Source organism: Mesoplodon densirostris, chromosome 11 (genome assembly GCF_025265405.1).
Source record: "Mesoplodon densirostris isolate mMesDen1 chromosome 11, mMesDen1 primary haplotype, whole genome shotgun sequence".
Lineage (NCBI taxonomy): Eukaryota > Metazoa > Chordata > Mammalia > Artiodactyla > Ziphiidae > Mesoplodon > Mesoplodon densirostris.
This window is the reverse complement of record NC_082671.1, coordinates 27,378,959-27,393,256: the sequence shown is the minus strand read 5'-3', so window position 1 is coordinate 27,393,256 and position 14,298 is coordinate 27,378,959. Positions and strand designations below refer to the sequence as shown.

Here is a 14,298-nt window from a genome sequence, read left to right as displayed (position 1 = left end):
GTGTAGCAGTCGCCAGTATTAGATCAGGTTCTTCAGTTAACTTCCTGACCTCACATGAGTTTCTTACCCTCTATTTGTTGGAGCCCCACCTCTTTGTTCTAAGCTTTTATATCAGAAGATTTAGGTAATAGGAATTGATCTATTTCAAGAGGAGTTGAGCTCAGAAGTTAAGACTTTCAGCTGAGAACTCACACATTTTTGTGGAAGTTTGGGAACCATTTTGTACAGTGAAAACTAGGAGTTCTTGAGAAATAATCCAAGTTGATATTAATATTTACAAACTACAAAGGATAGATGGGTGTGAAGACTATCTGTATTGCCATTTGAATCATGAAATTTTTCTATTTCAACAAATGAAATTCAGTAATGATTGAGCATTGGCTGTGTCAGGGCTATATTAAGGAAGCAAAGATTAATCAGACATAGTAAAAGGCTTTCATGATACAAAGGGTGTTTCTAGTTTTTTATAAATCTATGCAGATTAGTCTTCTTTACTGTCAATGATAGAAAGTTCAAGTCTTAGATAGAATACTTCCTTTTATGGATTATCATTTTGACTAGTATCATTTTATGGATTATCATTTCTAAAAATTACCTTGCAACAATTCAGGAAAGCTATGGCTATAATTTTCTCACAGATTATTTTGTTGGCCCATGAGAAAGTCTGTAGGGAAAATTAGTGAGTGATGAATAAAATTATATATTCAGCCATTCATTTTGGATACTAGGATAATCAGGGAGCTGTTTAGCTCTGTCTTCTGCTGTCTCTGTCTTTCCATGGCTGTTAAACCCCAGTAAGCATCCTAAAGTTGATGCCCTCTTCTAGTGTGTTCAGTAGAGGTTTTCCAGTGTCACATAAACATGTATGTACACACACATTTAAATTTCATGCTGTGGCATCCATGTCATAGACTGTTAGAACCTTGGTCATTTAAGGTATATATTCCTGATATTTTTAAAAGTTTTTTTTTTTTTTAACCAAAAACTGTTCTCTTCTTTACTATTGTGTCTCATCTGCGACCACCTCCACTTTGTGTGAACAGCAACTGTATTAGGAAGAACTGTGTTTAGTAGCATCCATTTTTTAGCCCGCATTGCAGAAGGAGTTTCTAGGTGATAGTAGGACTTCTGACAAATTTTATAAACCTGAACTTTATATAACTTGAACTGAATTCATGTTCTGAATTTATAAATTCTGTACATGTTTTAAAAGAACCCCTTTTATTTATTCAGCAGTTCAGTGATAAGCTTGCTGTAGTGAAGGGCTCTGGAGATCAGGAATTGGAAGACTTGGACCGTGTTGTAGTGAAGCCTCTGACTGCGTGTCCTTGGGTCCTCACAGCTGCTTTGGGCATGGTTCTTTCCTTAGAAACAATCTTTTTTTAAAAATCAATATTTAAAAAAATAACTTCTCAGTTTTGTGGTATTTCTACAGAGACTTTCCGTGGTCTGAGATTATAAAATAAAAATTTTCCACACTCTTTTTTAGTTACTCTGTGGTTTCATTTTTTGTTGCTGTTGAAATATTTCCCTATCTGGAATTTATTTAGGTGTGAAGTTTAGTTAGGGAGCCACCTTAATTTTTTTCAGAGGGCTAGTCAGCTGTCCCAATACTGTTTTTTGTATAACTTACTGTTTCTCTTCCAGTTGAAATGCACCTTTGTCAAGTATTAAAATATGTTTATGGTGTCTCTTGCTATATGGATGTTTTCAGTGTTCACTTAGTCAAGTCTGTTATTATTTGACAGGAGTCTTAATTTATTTGAAGAGCTAGTATGTGGAATAGTGTATAGACTTCTTTTGGGTAGTTCCACAGGTTAGAAGCAGGATAAATGGCTGAAAATCACAGTGAGACACCCTTCAGTTCAATATCACAAGGACCTATCTAAGAATTAAAACAGCTCGTGTGCTTTCTCACAAAATATTTACTTCTCTAAAAATCTGTTAATTTTTTTTTTTTGCCGTACGCGGGCCTCTCACTGCTGTGGCCTCTCCCGTTGCGGAGCACAGGCTCCGGACGCGCAGGCTCAGCGGCCATGGCTCACGGGCCCAGCCGCTCCGCAGCACGTGGGATCTTCCCGGACCGGGGCACGAACCCGTGTCCCCTGCATCGGCAGGCAGACTCTCGACCACTGCGCCACCAGGGAAGCCCAAAATCTGTTAATTTTTATCTCTGTGACCTCTGCGTTGGTTTTATGTCATGCCTAAAATGCCCATCCTGTTAACTTCAAAATTGTTTATGTTTTCCTATGTTTTCTCTTCTTATTTTCCTGTAGGTACTACTAAAAATTTTAGACCAGTATAGGCAGAAAGAGTATGTAGCTCCCCGTGTTCTTCAGCAAGCATTCAACTATCTCAACCAAGGCGTTGTTCATTCTGTAACCTGGAAGCAGATGAAGCCGCACATACAGGTTAGTGTCAGGGAGCAGCTCTCGGAAATCATTCTCTGGTTATATTTTCTGGACAGGGTAAGTGTTAACTAATCCCATCTTTTGTATTTAATATGTTTTTGTTTCCATTAATAATTTCAAATGAATGCAGTCTTATATCTGATATGAAGGACCTGGAAATTTAAGTATTTGAGAAGAGTGAAGTTTTCAAGTTGTATGAATTGGAAGACTTGGATTTAGTTAACCTAGCTTGGAATCTTATTTAGCCTCTGTTTCTCCTCTGTTAGGTCAGATAATATTTTTCTACCCTTTTTACCTAAAGGTTGCTAGGATCAAATGAGATATTTTGTATGATAGCATTTTGAAAACAGTCCCCAGGGCTCTACTAAGGTAGTGTTATTTTGCAGGAAATGCAGCCTGATACCTGACCATTTTCTTTTGTAGCTATGAGCAAACAAGGTCTTTATTTCTCTTTTTGGATTGTTAAATTCTATAAAAGAAGTTAAAGTTTTCAGTTTTTATATCAATTGTGTACTTAAAGGTAGAATCAGCATTGTTATTAAAGAATAAATCAGAATGAAAAATTATGGACCATTAATAAATAAATTAATATTTACATACAGATAATTTTGGGTAATTCAAAGATGTTAGGAATGGAATTTTTTCCTCTCAGTCTATGAATTCTTAAATTCTGTAATCTCTAAGATGGTATCTAAAAAGTAAAGCAATTCTTTTACTTTGTCTTTGGTGTCTAGGATAGAATTTGTTTAGTGTTATCTTATTTTAGGTCTTACAGATATTAGATCTTTTGCATTGTTTTCTGTGGACATTTTAATAATGTTTGCCTAATTCCCTTGATCAAATAGTGATTGGTTCTTTGCAATTAATAAAGATACAGATTTCATTTTATTTACTGCGTGCCTGTAAAGTAAGGGTGAACTGTGATAGCATTTTTTTCTACTTGATGCCTTTGGCCTTATTTTTACATGGCTGTAATGTAGGAGTAAGAAAACTCTGATTATTAGGCTGCATTTTTTTCTCTTAGAATTACTTAATTTGCAAGAATTGATAGGAGATAATTTTGTTCTTACATATGTAATTGTTAGAGCACGGAAGGGCTTGGTAGAGCATTAGCGGCAGTGAACATAGAGGCTGTTAGATGTGATTTCCCCCCCCCCCCCCACTGAAACCTGCACTTGTAGGGTAGGAAATTAAGTTGTTGAAAATGAAAAAAGAAGAAAATGTTAATGTTGTTGAAATATTGACATTTAGGATCAAAATGGAAATGTAAAAATGTTCACAATAAGTAATATAATAGTAAATATAAGCTTGGTTTGATATTTATTTCTCTTCCTTAACGAATCAGGGTATGTTTAGGTGTGTTTAATATTGATAGTAAAACTTGATTATCCCCGCTCTTGCCTCAAAGAAGAGCATTCACCTCGTTCTCTGTACCTTTAATCAGTTGTTTAAAAACAAGCTTATGTTTAACTTCTTCTGCCCCCGCCTCTACCCCTTACCCCCAAGGCTTTTGCTTTCCTGCTTTCACTTTAGACAATGCAAACTTAACAGAAAGATTAATATAACAGTTTGGAAAACTAACTTCATGAAGGCTTTCATTATTGGTGTTCCCCAAATGTGAATAGTCTATACCCATTTGTTGTTTTGTTTTTTTCTCTTGTTAGAATATCTCTGAAGATGTGATTTTTTCTGTGATGTGTTATAAAGATGAAGATGAAGAGCTGTGGCAGGAAGATCCATATGAGTATATAAGGATGAAATTTGGTAATGGCGATGATTTTGGTCCTCCTCAGTTCCTGGCTCCGTAAAGTAATAGAACTAAATGTATACTTTTAAGCAGATTTTACTACTTTGTTAAATTCCCAGAGTTCTGCTTTTCACGATAAACTCTGAAACTCGTGAGAGTTTGATGTTCTGTTGAACCGATGGACTTGAGATGAAAAGCTGCTTTATTTGTCCATCCCTGTCATTGGTGCTGAAGCAGTCATGGAGCCATCTGTGTATAACTCTTTCTGTTGTGATGCTGAGCTTCAGGGACCCATTCCTTTCTGTGCCTTTGGGATACCTGTTTGTAGATTGGGTTGTTCTCAGTCTGGGAGGTCCTTTGCATTTCTGCATATTTTAGGAGCACCCCAATTTAGTTTGCATCCTTAACCTAAGGGCTGAGTATTCCACAGGGGAATGAAATTACTTCTGATGACCCCACTGTGTGGCCCATTTCTCTGTGAGTCCTTTTAGCCTTGGATCATCCAGGAAGCTGTTGAATTGTGTAGGTTGCCTAAGTTCATTCCCTTTTGTCACCAGTTTGAATTAAGCACTTCCTGGAGTACTCAGGCACTTAGCCTAGGAAGATGTTACTTGTGTACCTCTGTTCCTCCCACGGTGAGGAAGCTCTCTGAGGGCAGGGACTTTATCTCACTTGCTTTAGTTTGCATTCTCCATCCCTTCTACACCCCTACATTCCTCTGCAAGTTCTTGGCCCTGGTCTGCCTTCAGAGAATGTTGAAACAAATAATTGATAAGACTCGCACTGCCCAAGGCATGCTGAAGGTACTGTGACCACAGTGCTTTCCCCTCGTTGGGCCATATGTCTCTAGTTACTTGAGTTAAGCCTACTAATATGGATGCTAGATTATTGGGCTATGTTGTTTTCACAGTGCTTTGTGTTTAGATTCTTTGATTCAGTAAATGAGGAAGTGCCTCTTTCCTTTGGAGACAAAGTACAGGAAAAGCAAGTGAATGAGAAACAATATTTACCACTGCTTTATCCTTCCATTCTATCATTTCTATTTGAAAATCATTGTACATATGCATGATTTATTAATTCCCCTTCGTAATGCTTTTGTTTTCCTAGTTTGCTTTGACAGAGCAGAATGATTAACTGGTCTTTCTTCTGTCTTTTTTAAGGCATTTTTTTAGTGTCTAGCTTTTCTATGATACCTGTTTTTATAATGTGCAGTGTATTTGTTTAACTTTCAGAGGGCTATCATTATTTTACTTATTCTTCATATCAAATAAGAAAGTATCTCAGTTTTTAGAAAATATAATAGTTAAGAGCTGTGTGATTGATTGATAGAATTTACATTTTATTGGTTAAAAGAGAATATGGATAATTCAAGACTAGCTAAAGTGCCTTTTTTCCTTAATCATTTCCTTCTATAGAATGCAGTGGGTATTACTTAATATGTGTATTTTACTTTTAGATAACTACTGGGGAGAATAATTACATTATTAGTTTTCTTTTTATATTTTTGTCATGTGCAGTTATTTATATTAACAAAATACTCTTGTCTAAGTGTACTGACTGATATTAATAATGGTATTTTTAGATGTGGTAAAAACTGAAGGAGCTCAGGCTTTGATGTTAAGACAGCCTGGATGTGAATGCTGGCCTGGTTGCTTACTCACTGTGTGACTGTGGGCAAATTACTTAACCTCTCTGAGATGGAGTGTTTTCAGCTATAATATCTTGTGTGTGTATGAGTGTCTATATTTGTATTATCAGTTTGTTTCTTTCTCTTACTACGTAAGCTCCATGAGAACCTTTTTTGTTTGATATTTGTATCCCCAGAGCTTAGAACAGTGCCTGGCACATAGTAAGCACTAAATAAATTTTTATTGTTTTTTGATAGAGGTAAAGCATTTTTCCTGTCCTCAGTGAAACAGATATACCTAATATGTATTGTTTGTTTTAATAAGATTATTTAAAAGGGCAACCTTTTAAATAACTATTTAAGTATTTTAATAAACATTTGATGTTTATTTTAATAAATATCAAATAAAATTTAAATATTTAATAAATAACATTTAATTTAAATATTTAATAACTATTTAAATATTTTAAAAACATTTAAAATAAATATTTGATAAATATTGTTGTGCATGAGAGCAGTGATGATATATCTTTAGCTTTTTTATGCTGTAAACCAGTGTTATATGTTGACTGTTTTATTTCTTGGTTTTGGAATGGTGGTCAATAAGGTTTAAAATCTATAATAAGTAGTTGTATTTTTGCTAACATGGTTTAAACTTTTAAAATCTTAGATATTTTCGAAGATTATGCTTCTCCCACCACAGCAGCCCAGACTCTCTTATATACTGCTGCAAAGAAAAGAAAAGAGGTATATAGTTATTCTTTCTAAATACAAAACTGAAAGGTGGCCTGTGTTCATTTGACACTCTAATGAATGCCCCTAGTATTTGAAAAATTACGTTAGTAGTTATAATCTGTTACTTTAAAAATATTTTTCTGTCCTTGTAAGGGAAAAGGAATATTTTGTTTTCTTATAATTGCTTGATAGCACACAATAAAATGGCTTTATTTTTGAAAATTTGTACATCATATTTAATACAGTAGTAAGGCAGTAAAAGTTCATATAGACTAAAATGGTTTCTTCTGTTTCTTTAGGTGTTGCCAAAAATGATGGCATTCTGTTATCAAATCCTAACAGACCCGAACTTTGACCCTAGGAAGAAAGATGGAGCCCTGCATGTGATTGGTTCCCTAGCTGATATTTTATTGAAGGTTAAGCTACTCAAATTTAATTTACTTAATAACACTGTGTAGCAGAGGCAAATGAGAGAATATGAAAGTTATGGATAATTTAAAACTGGTGACTTTCTGCATAATTGAATTGACTAAATATTTTTCTTTCCTTAATTAAAAAAATGACTTTTTTCCATAGTTCCATTATTTATTTATTTTTTAACATCTTTATTAAAGTATAATTGCTTTACAATGTTGTGTTAGTTTCTGCTGTATAACAAAGTGAATCAGCAATATGTATACATATATCCCCATATCCCCTCCCTCTTGCATCTCCCTCCCACCCTCCCTATCCCACCCCTCTAGGAGGTCACAGAGCCACTGAGCTGATCTCCCTGTGCTATGCAGCTGCTTCCTGCTAGCTATCTGTTTTACATTTGGTCGTGTACATATGTCAGTGCTACTCTCTCACTTTGTCTCAGCTTACCCTTCCCCCTCCCTGTGTCCTCAAGTCCATTCTCTACATCTGCGTCTTTATTCCTGTCCTGGACCTAGATTCTTCAGAACCATTTTTTTTTTTTTTTAGATTCCATATATATGTGTTAGCATGTGGTATTTGTTTTTCTCTTTCTGACTTACTTCACTCTGTATGACAGAATCTAGTCCATCCACCTCACTACAAATAACTCAATTTCGTTTCTTTTTATGGCGGAGTAATATTCCATTGTGTATATGTGCCACATCTTCTTTATCCATTCATCTGTCGATGGACACTTAGGTTGCTTCCATATCCTGGTTATTGTAAATAGTGCTGCAGTGAACATTGTGGTACATGTTTCTTTTTGAATTATGGTTTTCTCAGGGTATATGCCCAGTAGTGGGATTGCTGGGTCATATGGTAGCTCTAAAAAAAATGACTTTTTATTCATCATTTTTTCACTATGAAAATGTTGCTGTATAAAAAAAATGATACAAAATGACTTTAGTGTTATTTCTAGAAAGATCACTCAATATCAAATTATATCTAAAGTACTATTTCTGTCTTGTTTTAAAACATGCAATATGTAGGTAAAATGATTTTACAAAATTGTAAATAGAAGGATATTAAGTGTAAGTCATAACAAATGTATTTTATTAGGAAGTGATTTTTACATATGAAAAAGACATTGGTAAGTTAAACTTAATTTCTGTTTCCTAACAGAAGAGTTTATTCAAGGACCAAATGGAATTATTGTTGCAGAATCACGTATTTCCATTATTATTGTCTAACCTGGGATACCTTCGAGCCAGAGTAAGTTTTCCATATTTCCATTATAGTATCTCGAAATCTTCATTTGTAAGTTAATTATGGAACTAAATATTTTTGAATAAGTTGACCTTTTACTACATATTGAGGCGAAATGAAGGCAGTTAGAATGTCTTATGGTCACATAAGCTGAATAAAGAGCAAACTAGTGAATAAAGGAATTTAATTCCAGCTCTTTTTTCCCCTAGCCTCACTTGCTGCATATGCAAAACATTCAGTGAGAGGGATGATGTTACAGCAATGGTACAATGTAAATTCATAAGCTGATTAGTGTCCAAAACAGCATGGAAATTATATTTTGGCTAAAAACTTGATTATGATTTCCAGTATAATAGTTAGGTATGCCTTAATAAAATGGAGAAAATAATAATCCATGTAAATTTATTTGTGTTCTAAGTGTATATATTATTTATAGAAATAATGTATTTTATGGAGAAATAAAAATAGAACTTTAAGAGCCTAGTACTTATTTTTATAACTGTATCAACCCAACAAAATGTCTTGCTATAACCAATATATGTTAAAATGCCTTGTACACTCTAAAGCATTTTATAAACAGAAGATAATAGTCACTAGGGAAATATTTGTGTGAATGTAGATTAGTGATGTGGAGGGCACACAAGTATTTTTATAAGTAGGTTGTTATTTCTGCAGACTCTGTGAATTAACTCTTGTTAAGTCTTTAGTCATTCAAATGAATTACTGTCAGTTGTGTTTTATGCACATAGAGAATTTAAAAAAATAATATGATTCTGTGGTCTAATAGTTTAAACTTCGGTAATTTATGCAAAGTTAAATTTCTTCATGTCTTGTGTGAGTGAAAAAATCAAGTTTGTTAAGCCAGTTAGTGTAAGGGAACATAATATTTCATTCATTTGTTGTGAAGACCAGTAAATGAATATCAGCATTGGTTGGTTCATAGTGCTTTTTGCATATAAATAATAAATAAGTTATGAATCATAATATTTATTAAAAGCATTGACAGGATTTCTATTTTCAGAGACACTTAAATTTGGCTCTGTTTTCTTTTTCCTGTGAATAATGATATTGCATAAAGGTAATTTAGAAGTAATAAAACTGCCTTTATTATAAGAAGTCTGGGAAATCCAGAAGTTAGCAACTAAGGCTAATATGCTTCTCTCCAAAAACAAATAAATAAACAAATAGCACTTGGTAGAATTAATGATATTTTACTTAGTAAGAAGTTCTTATATGTGTGACATTATTACATAACGCCATAATCCTAATAGTTTCCTACTAACTTTTTCTTATAACACAGTCCTGTTGGGTACTCCATGCATTCAGTTCTTTGAAATTTCATAATGAGCTCAACCTAAGAAATGCAGTTGATCTAGCAAAGAAGAGCCTGATTGAAGATAAGGAGATGCCTGTCAAGGTTGAAGCTGCCCTTGCTCTTCAGTCATTAATTTCTAACCAGACACAAGGTAAAGACAACATTTTTAAATTAAAAAAATTTAAACTAAAAACACACCTTTTAGAGGGTGTATTTAATTTATTTTTTTGACATGGTCTTCTCAAGTAGTTTTGTTCACTTCCTTCCCTAACAAAGATGAGTCCCTAAGTCTTAAGGTTCAGGGTTTGGATTTTTGAGCTTTTGCCCCCTCAGAATTTTATAGGAGTTTATTCTTGCCACTTTTAGGAGTGTCTATTGACTGTGGTTTCCAGAAAAATTATAGGTTAGAAAAGAAGTTGATGATTGGTAGATGGGGAATCAAGAGACCTGGGGGTCTAGTTTTGATTGTGCTACTACCTTGCCATGTAGATCTGGGCAAGGCACATGATCTATCAAGACAGATGCCGTATGTTTAAATTTAGGGGGATTGGACTAGATGGCTTTAAGATTCCTTTCAACTCTAGGATTCTATGATTCTGCTAGTTCTGAAAGTAGCAAGTATCATTTCTAGTGAGTGATAACACATATCTCACTTGTTTGTTTAGAAGAATGTTCTGTTCAAAATTCAGATAAACCTTTGAAAGTAAATTCGGCTTTATGAAGAACATGAACCTTTACCTCTATTCAACAATGTTCCAATGGAAGGACAGTAATGCATAAGCACATGTGGGGAGAAGGGTGGTTAGAGATGGGGTGGGGGAGGGAACAGACACATCAGTGTTGGGCATAGACTTTATGTACATGATTTTTTATACTTGTATCATGATAACATTCATGTTTGATAAGTCATGCTGATGACAGAGCACATGTGTAATTAGAACTTCTCAGTGGGTGCTATCGGCATTTTGGGTAGGACATTTCTTTACTGTGCTGAACTGATTATCCCTATGTTACTCATGGGAAAATTGATACATTGGTGAACATTATTTTGGTACAGCTTTGTAACTTACTCACTGTGAAACAAATATGTTATCTAGAAGCTATTACCCTGTGTTATTTACCTTGGGACCAAGTTACTTTCCTTCACCATTTGTCAATGGCTAATTTTTTTACTAAGTTTGTTTTTTATTGCATTAGCTAAGGAATATATGAAGCCACACGTGAGGCCTATCATGCAGGAGCTGTTGCACATTGTTAGAGAGACAGAAAATGATGATGTAACTAATGTTATCCAGAAGATGATATGTGAATACAGTCAAGAGGTAGCCTCAATTGCTGTTGATATGACTCAACACTTGGTAAGACTGGGCAAAGTTTTATGTTAGTTGGTATAAAGGCTTTGAATAATCTAAATAAATTAAACTCCAAAATCTGGAGTTCAGTTTACATGTAATTGAAATGCTAATATAAAAATATTTGCTGTAATAATTCTGATAGTTAATAATTTTCTATATATACTTTTCAGTTTTCCTAGATTTTGGATTTATTTATTTAATGACAACCAGAAGTTAATTATTTGCTATCTGATTATAATAGCTAATATATATTCCACTTTAGTGACTAGATAAGGGAAAAATGCCTATGTTTAAAACATGACAGATTCTATCATTGATTCACTTGGCAAAGTGCATATCTTGAAGTTTGAGCAATGCTGACATTTGGATGTGTGACACTCCCCCTTTTTTTTAAAAAGAATTTATGTATTTATTTATTTATTATTTATTTTTGGCTGTGTTGGGTCTTCATTGCTGCACGCGGGCTTTCTCTAGCTGCGGTGAGTGGGGGCTACTCTTCGTTGTGGTGCGCGGGCTTCTCATTGCGGTGGCTTCTCTTGTTGCGGAGCATGGGCTCTAGGTGTGTGGGCTTCAGTAGTTGTGGCACACGGGACTCAGTAGTTGTGGCTAGGGGGCTCTAGAGTGCAGGCTCAGTAGTTGTGGCGCATGGGCTTAGTTGCTCTGCGGCAGGTAGGGTCTTCCTGGACCAGGGCTCAAGCCCGTGTCCCCTGCATTGGCAGGTGGATTCTTAACCACTACACCACCAGGGAAGCTTGACACTGCCCTTTTGCTAACTTATAGAGAAGGGCGGGTATAGCAGTACTAATTGTTGAATGTGTTTGCTATTTTCATAGGCTGAGATATTTGGCAAAGTTCTTCAAAGTGATGAATACGAAGAAGTTGAAGACAAAACCGTAATGGCTATGGGAATTTTACATACCATTGATACTATCTTGACAGTTGTAGAAGACCATAAAGAGGTAGGATTTCTCTGTGTTTTATTATGTCATTATAGTAACTGAAATTTATATGATCACTGGTGATGAATTTTAAAGTCTTAACCTTTAAATTGCTATTTATGTTGCTGGATTTTAAAAATTACCCTCAAATTTTAAAGAAAAGTATTAAAATGATTGAAGGGAAATATTACATGTGGTTTTAAAGTATATAGTATATCTCTTTGTGCTAAGCTTAGTTCAGTTCATCACATCTGCTATGTGCCGGGCTAGGTTTAGGGGGATATCAAATTGAATAAGACTTGAGCCCTGCTTTTTGGAATCCATAGTCTGGTCTTCTTGGCAGAGAGAGACTGCCATTCAATCATGGTGGCAAATTTTAAATAATGGAACAAAATGCTGATGTAACAAATATCTGAGAATGGAAGGGAAGAAGAGCTTAAAACATCATCTTTCCTAAACTGAGTTCCAGAACAATATTGGGATAAGAATTTGTGCAAACAGTTGTTAAGCGCTCTCATATCCGTTAGCTGATAGAATGTTACTATGTCACCCTGCCATAGAGTGCGTAATGGTAGTGTCCTTTTGCAGAAGCGGAAAACAAGGTTCAGGTAGTATCAAGAGTCTGAATCATGTTCACAGAGCTAGTAAGTTGTAGATTTGGGGTTGCAGTCAATTGATATATCCTGATAATATGTCAGTTAATCCCTACCTAAAACCTGCTGCTCTCTTCCCCAAGTATTATATATTATATAGCCTCTACTTGACTGAGAATAGATTTGTGTTCATTACTTCTGTGAGCACGGTTGACTCGTTTGGCAATGATGGCAGCTCTCATTGTGTACGGTGGGACTTAGGAAGCAGGTGCTGGTTCTTTAAATAGCATTGTTAAACCCTGTGGCTCTTGACTTATCCTGTATTTGTCACATACCAATGGACACTTACCAGGTTCATAAAAATGGTTCAGTTTTCTTCTCCTGGGCAGGGCTTCCTTTGCCTAAAAGGCTTAGTGTGAATTTTTTTTTCCGTATTCATTATTGTATTGTTGTGTCCTTGTTGAAACAGTATGGGCCTATCAGTAAAAGTGAGATTTCCAAGTTAAGTTACATGTATACTTAAGGATTATTCTTTCACCTTATATGTAGAACTTATATTTTAAATTTGAAGAGAACTTAGACATCGCCTCGTCAAGTTTTCCCAAATATGTGTGTGTGGAGGATGGGCAGTAGTAGAATGAGCAGCAGGGTTAGTTTGAAGACAAAACAGCATTTTATCTTTTTGTTTTAATTTTTAAATTCTTGATATTAATTTTATTTTGAATTTCACATAAAGTTAAAGGAGCAGCATGTGACCTTATTGTGATTATCAAGGGAGGCATGGGTTAAAATTGAGATGCACTAATCAAATCCAGCTTCCTTAACCTACAGATGAAAAAACTTAAAGCCTTCAGCTAAATGGCTTTACCAAGGTCATAGGTAACTAGAGGCAAAACAAGGACTGGAATCTTGGTCTCCTGACTACCAGTCTTATGATTTTGAACTTTGACTTACTAAAAGCAAACTTTGAAAACAAGATTTCCTTAAAAGGAGTATTTACATGTGTACAAATACTTAATGTACGAAGAACAGAATTAGAAATCTGGAACAGATGCTTAGTATTTTTATGGCTTAAGCCTTCACATTGAAATCCTAAATATATTAGGAATTAATTTGGATATAAAATATGAGATAAGGAAATAATTTAATTTGTAATTTTATTATGAATTTAACTGCCACTTCTATCATTAGTCTACTTTTCAGAATTTCCTGGTTATTCTTGCATGTTTAATTTTTCACATGAAGTTTAGAATTCTCAATTTCTCTTCTCAGAAAAGTCCTGTTGGTATTTTTATTGGGATAATATTAAATTTATAGATTAAATTAAGAGTTATGATGAATTTTAAACTAAATGTTTAAAATTTGTCTTTAGGTTACTCAGCAGTTAGAGAATATCTGTCTACGGATCATTGATCTTGTTTTACAGAAACATGTAATTGGTAAGTTCAAAGGTAGAATAAAAAGGTAAATTGGGACTCTTTAAATTTGATGAAAAATGCATTTTAGCCCTTCAAATTCAACAAGATGGACAGTTTTGAGAAAGAGAGCCTTGCATTCTGTTCAATTTTTAGATATACTTCCTGATAACAGGCATCCAGATTTTCATTTAGAGGTAAGCTTAACATACCCAGTTAAGAATTTTTGGTCTTGGAGTTTTTTTTTTTTTTTTTTTTTGCTGTACGCGGGCCTCTCACTGCTGTGGCCTCTCCCGTTGCGGAGCACAGGCTCCGGACACACAGGCCCCGCGGCCATGGCTCGCGGGCCCAGCCGCTCCGCGGCATGTGGGATCTTCCGGGATCGGGGCACGAACCCGTGTCCCCTGCATCGGCAGGTGGACTCTCAACCACTGCGCCACCAGGGAAGCCCGGTCTTGGAGTTTTTAAAGAACAGAGTATTTAAAGTTTTTTAGAAAGGA

At 35.0% G+C, this 14,298-nt stretch overlaps 1 protein-coding gene across 2 annotated transcripts in view; it reads left to right on the top strand.

The window, feature by feature from the left end:
- IPO8 (importin 8) overlaps positions 1-14,298 on the top strand; it is a 69,320-nt gene that overhangs the window by 22,214 nt on the left and 32,808 nt on the right. For both annotated transcript variants that reach the window (XM_060112931.1, XM_060112930.1), the window contains exons 9-17: positions 2,277-2,411; positions 4,076-4,175; positions 6,456-6,532; positions 6,820-6,936; positions 8,099-8,188; positions 9,483-9,648; positions 10,695-10,855; positions 11,686-11,811; positions 13,756-13,822. In XM_060112931.1, coding sequence (XP_059968914.1) covers positions 2,277-2,411; positions 4,076-4,175; positions 6,456-6,532; positions 6,820-6,936; positions 8,099-8,188; positions 9,483-9,648; positions 10,695-10,855; positions 11,686-11,811; positions 13,756-13,822 — 1,039 coding nt within the window. The remainder of the gene's footprint in view (positions 1-2,276; positions 2,412-4,075; positions 4,176-6,455; positions 6,533-6,819; positions 6,937-8,098; positions 8,189-9,482; positions 9,649-10,694; positions 10,856-11,685; positions 11,812-13,755; positions 13,823-14,298) is intronic.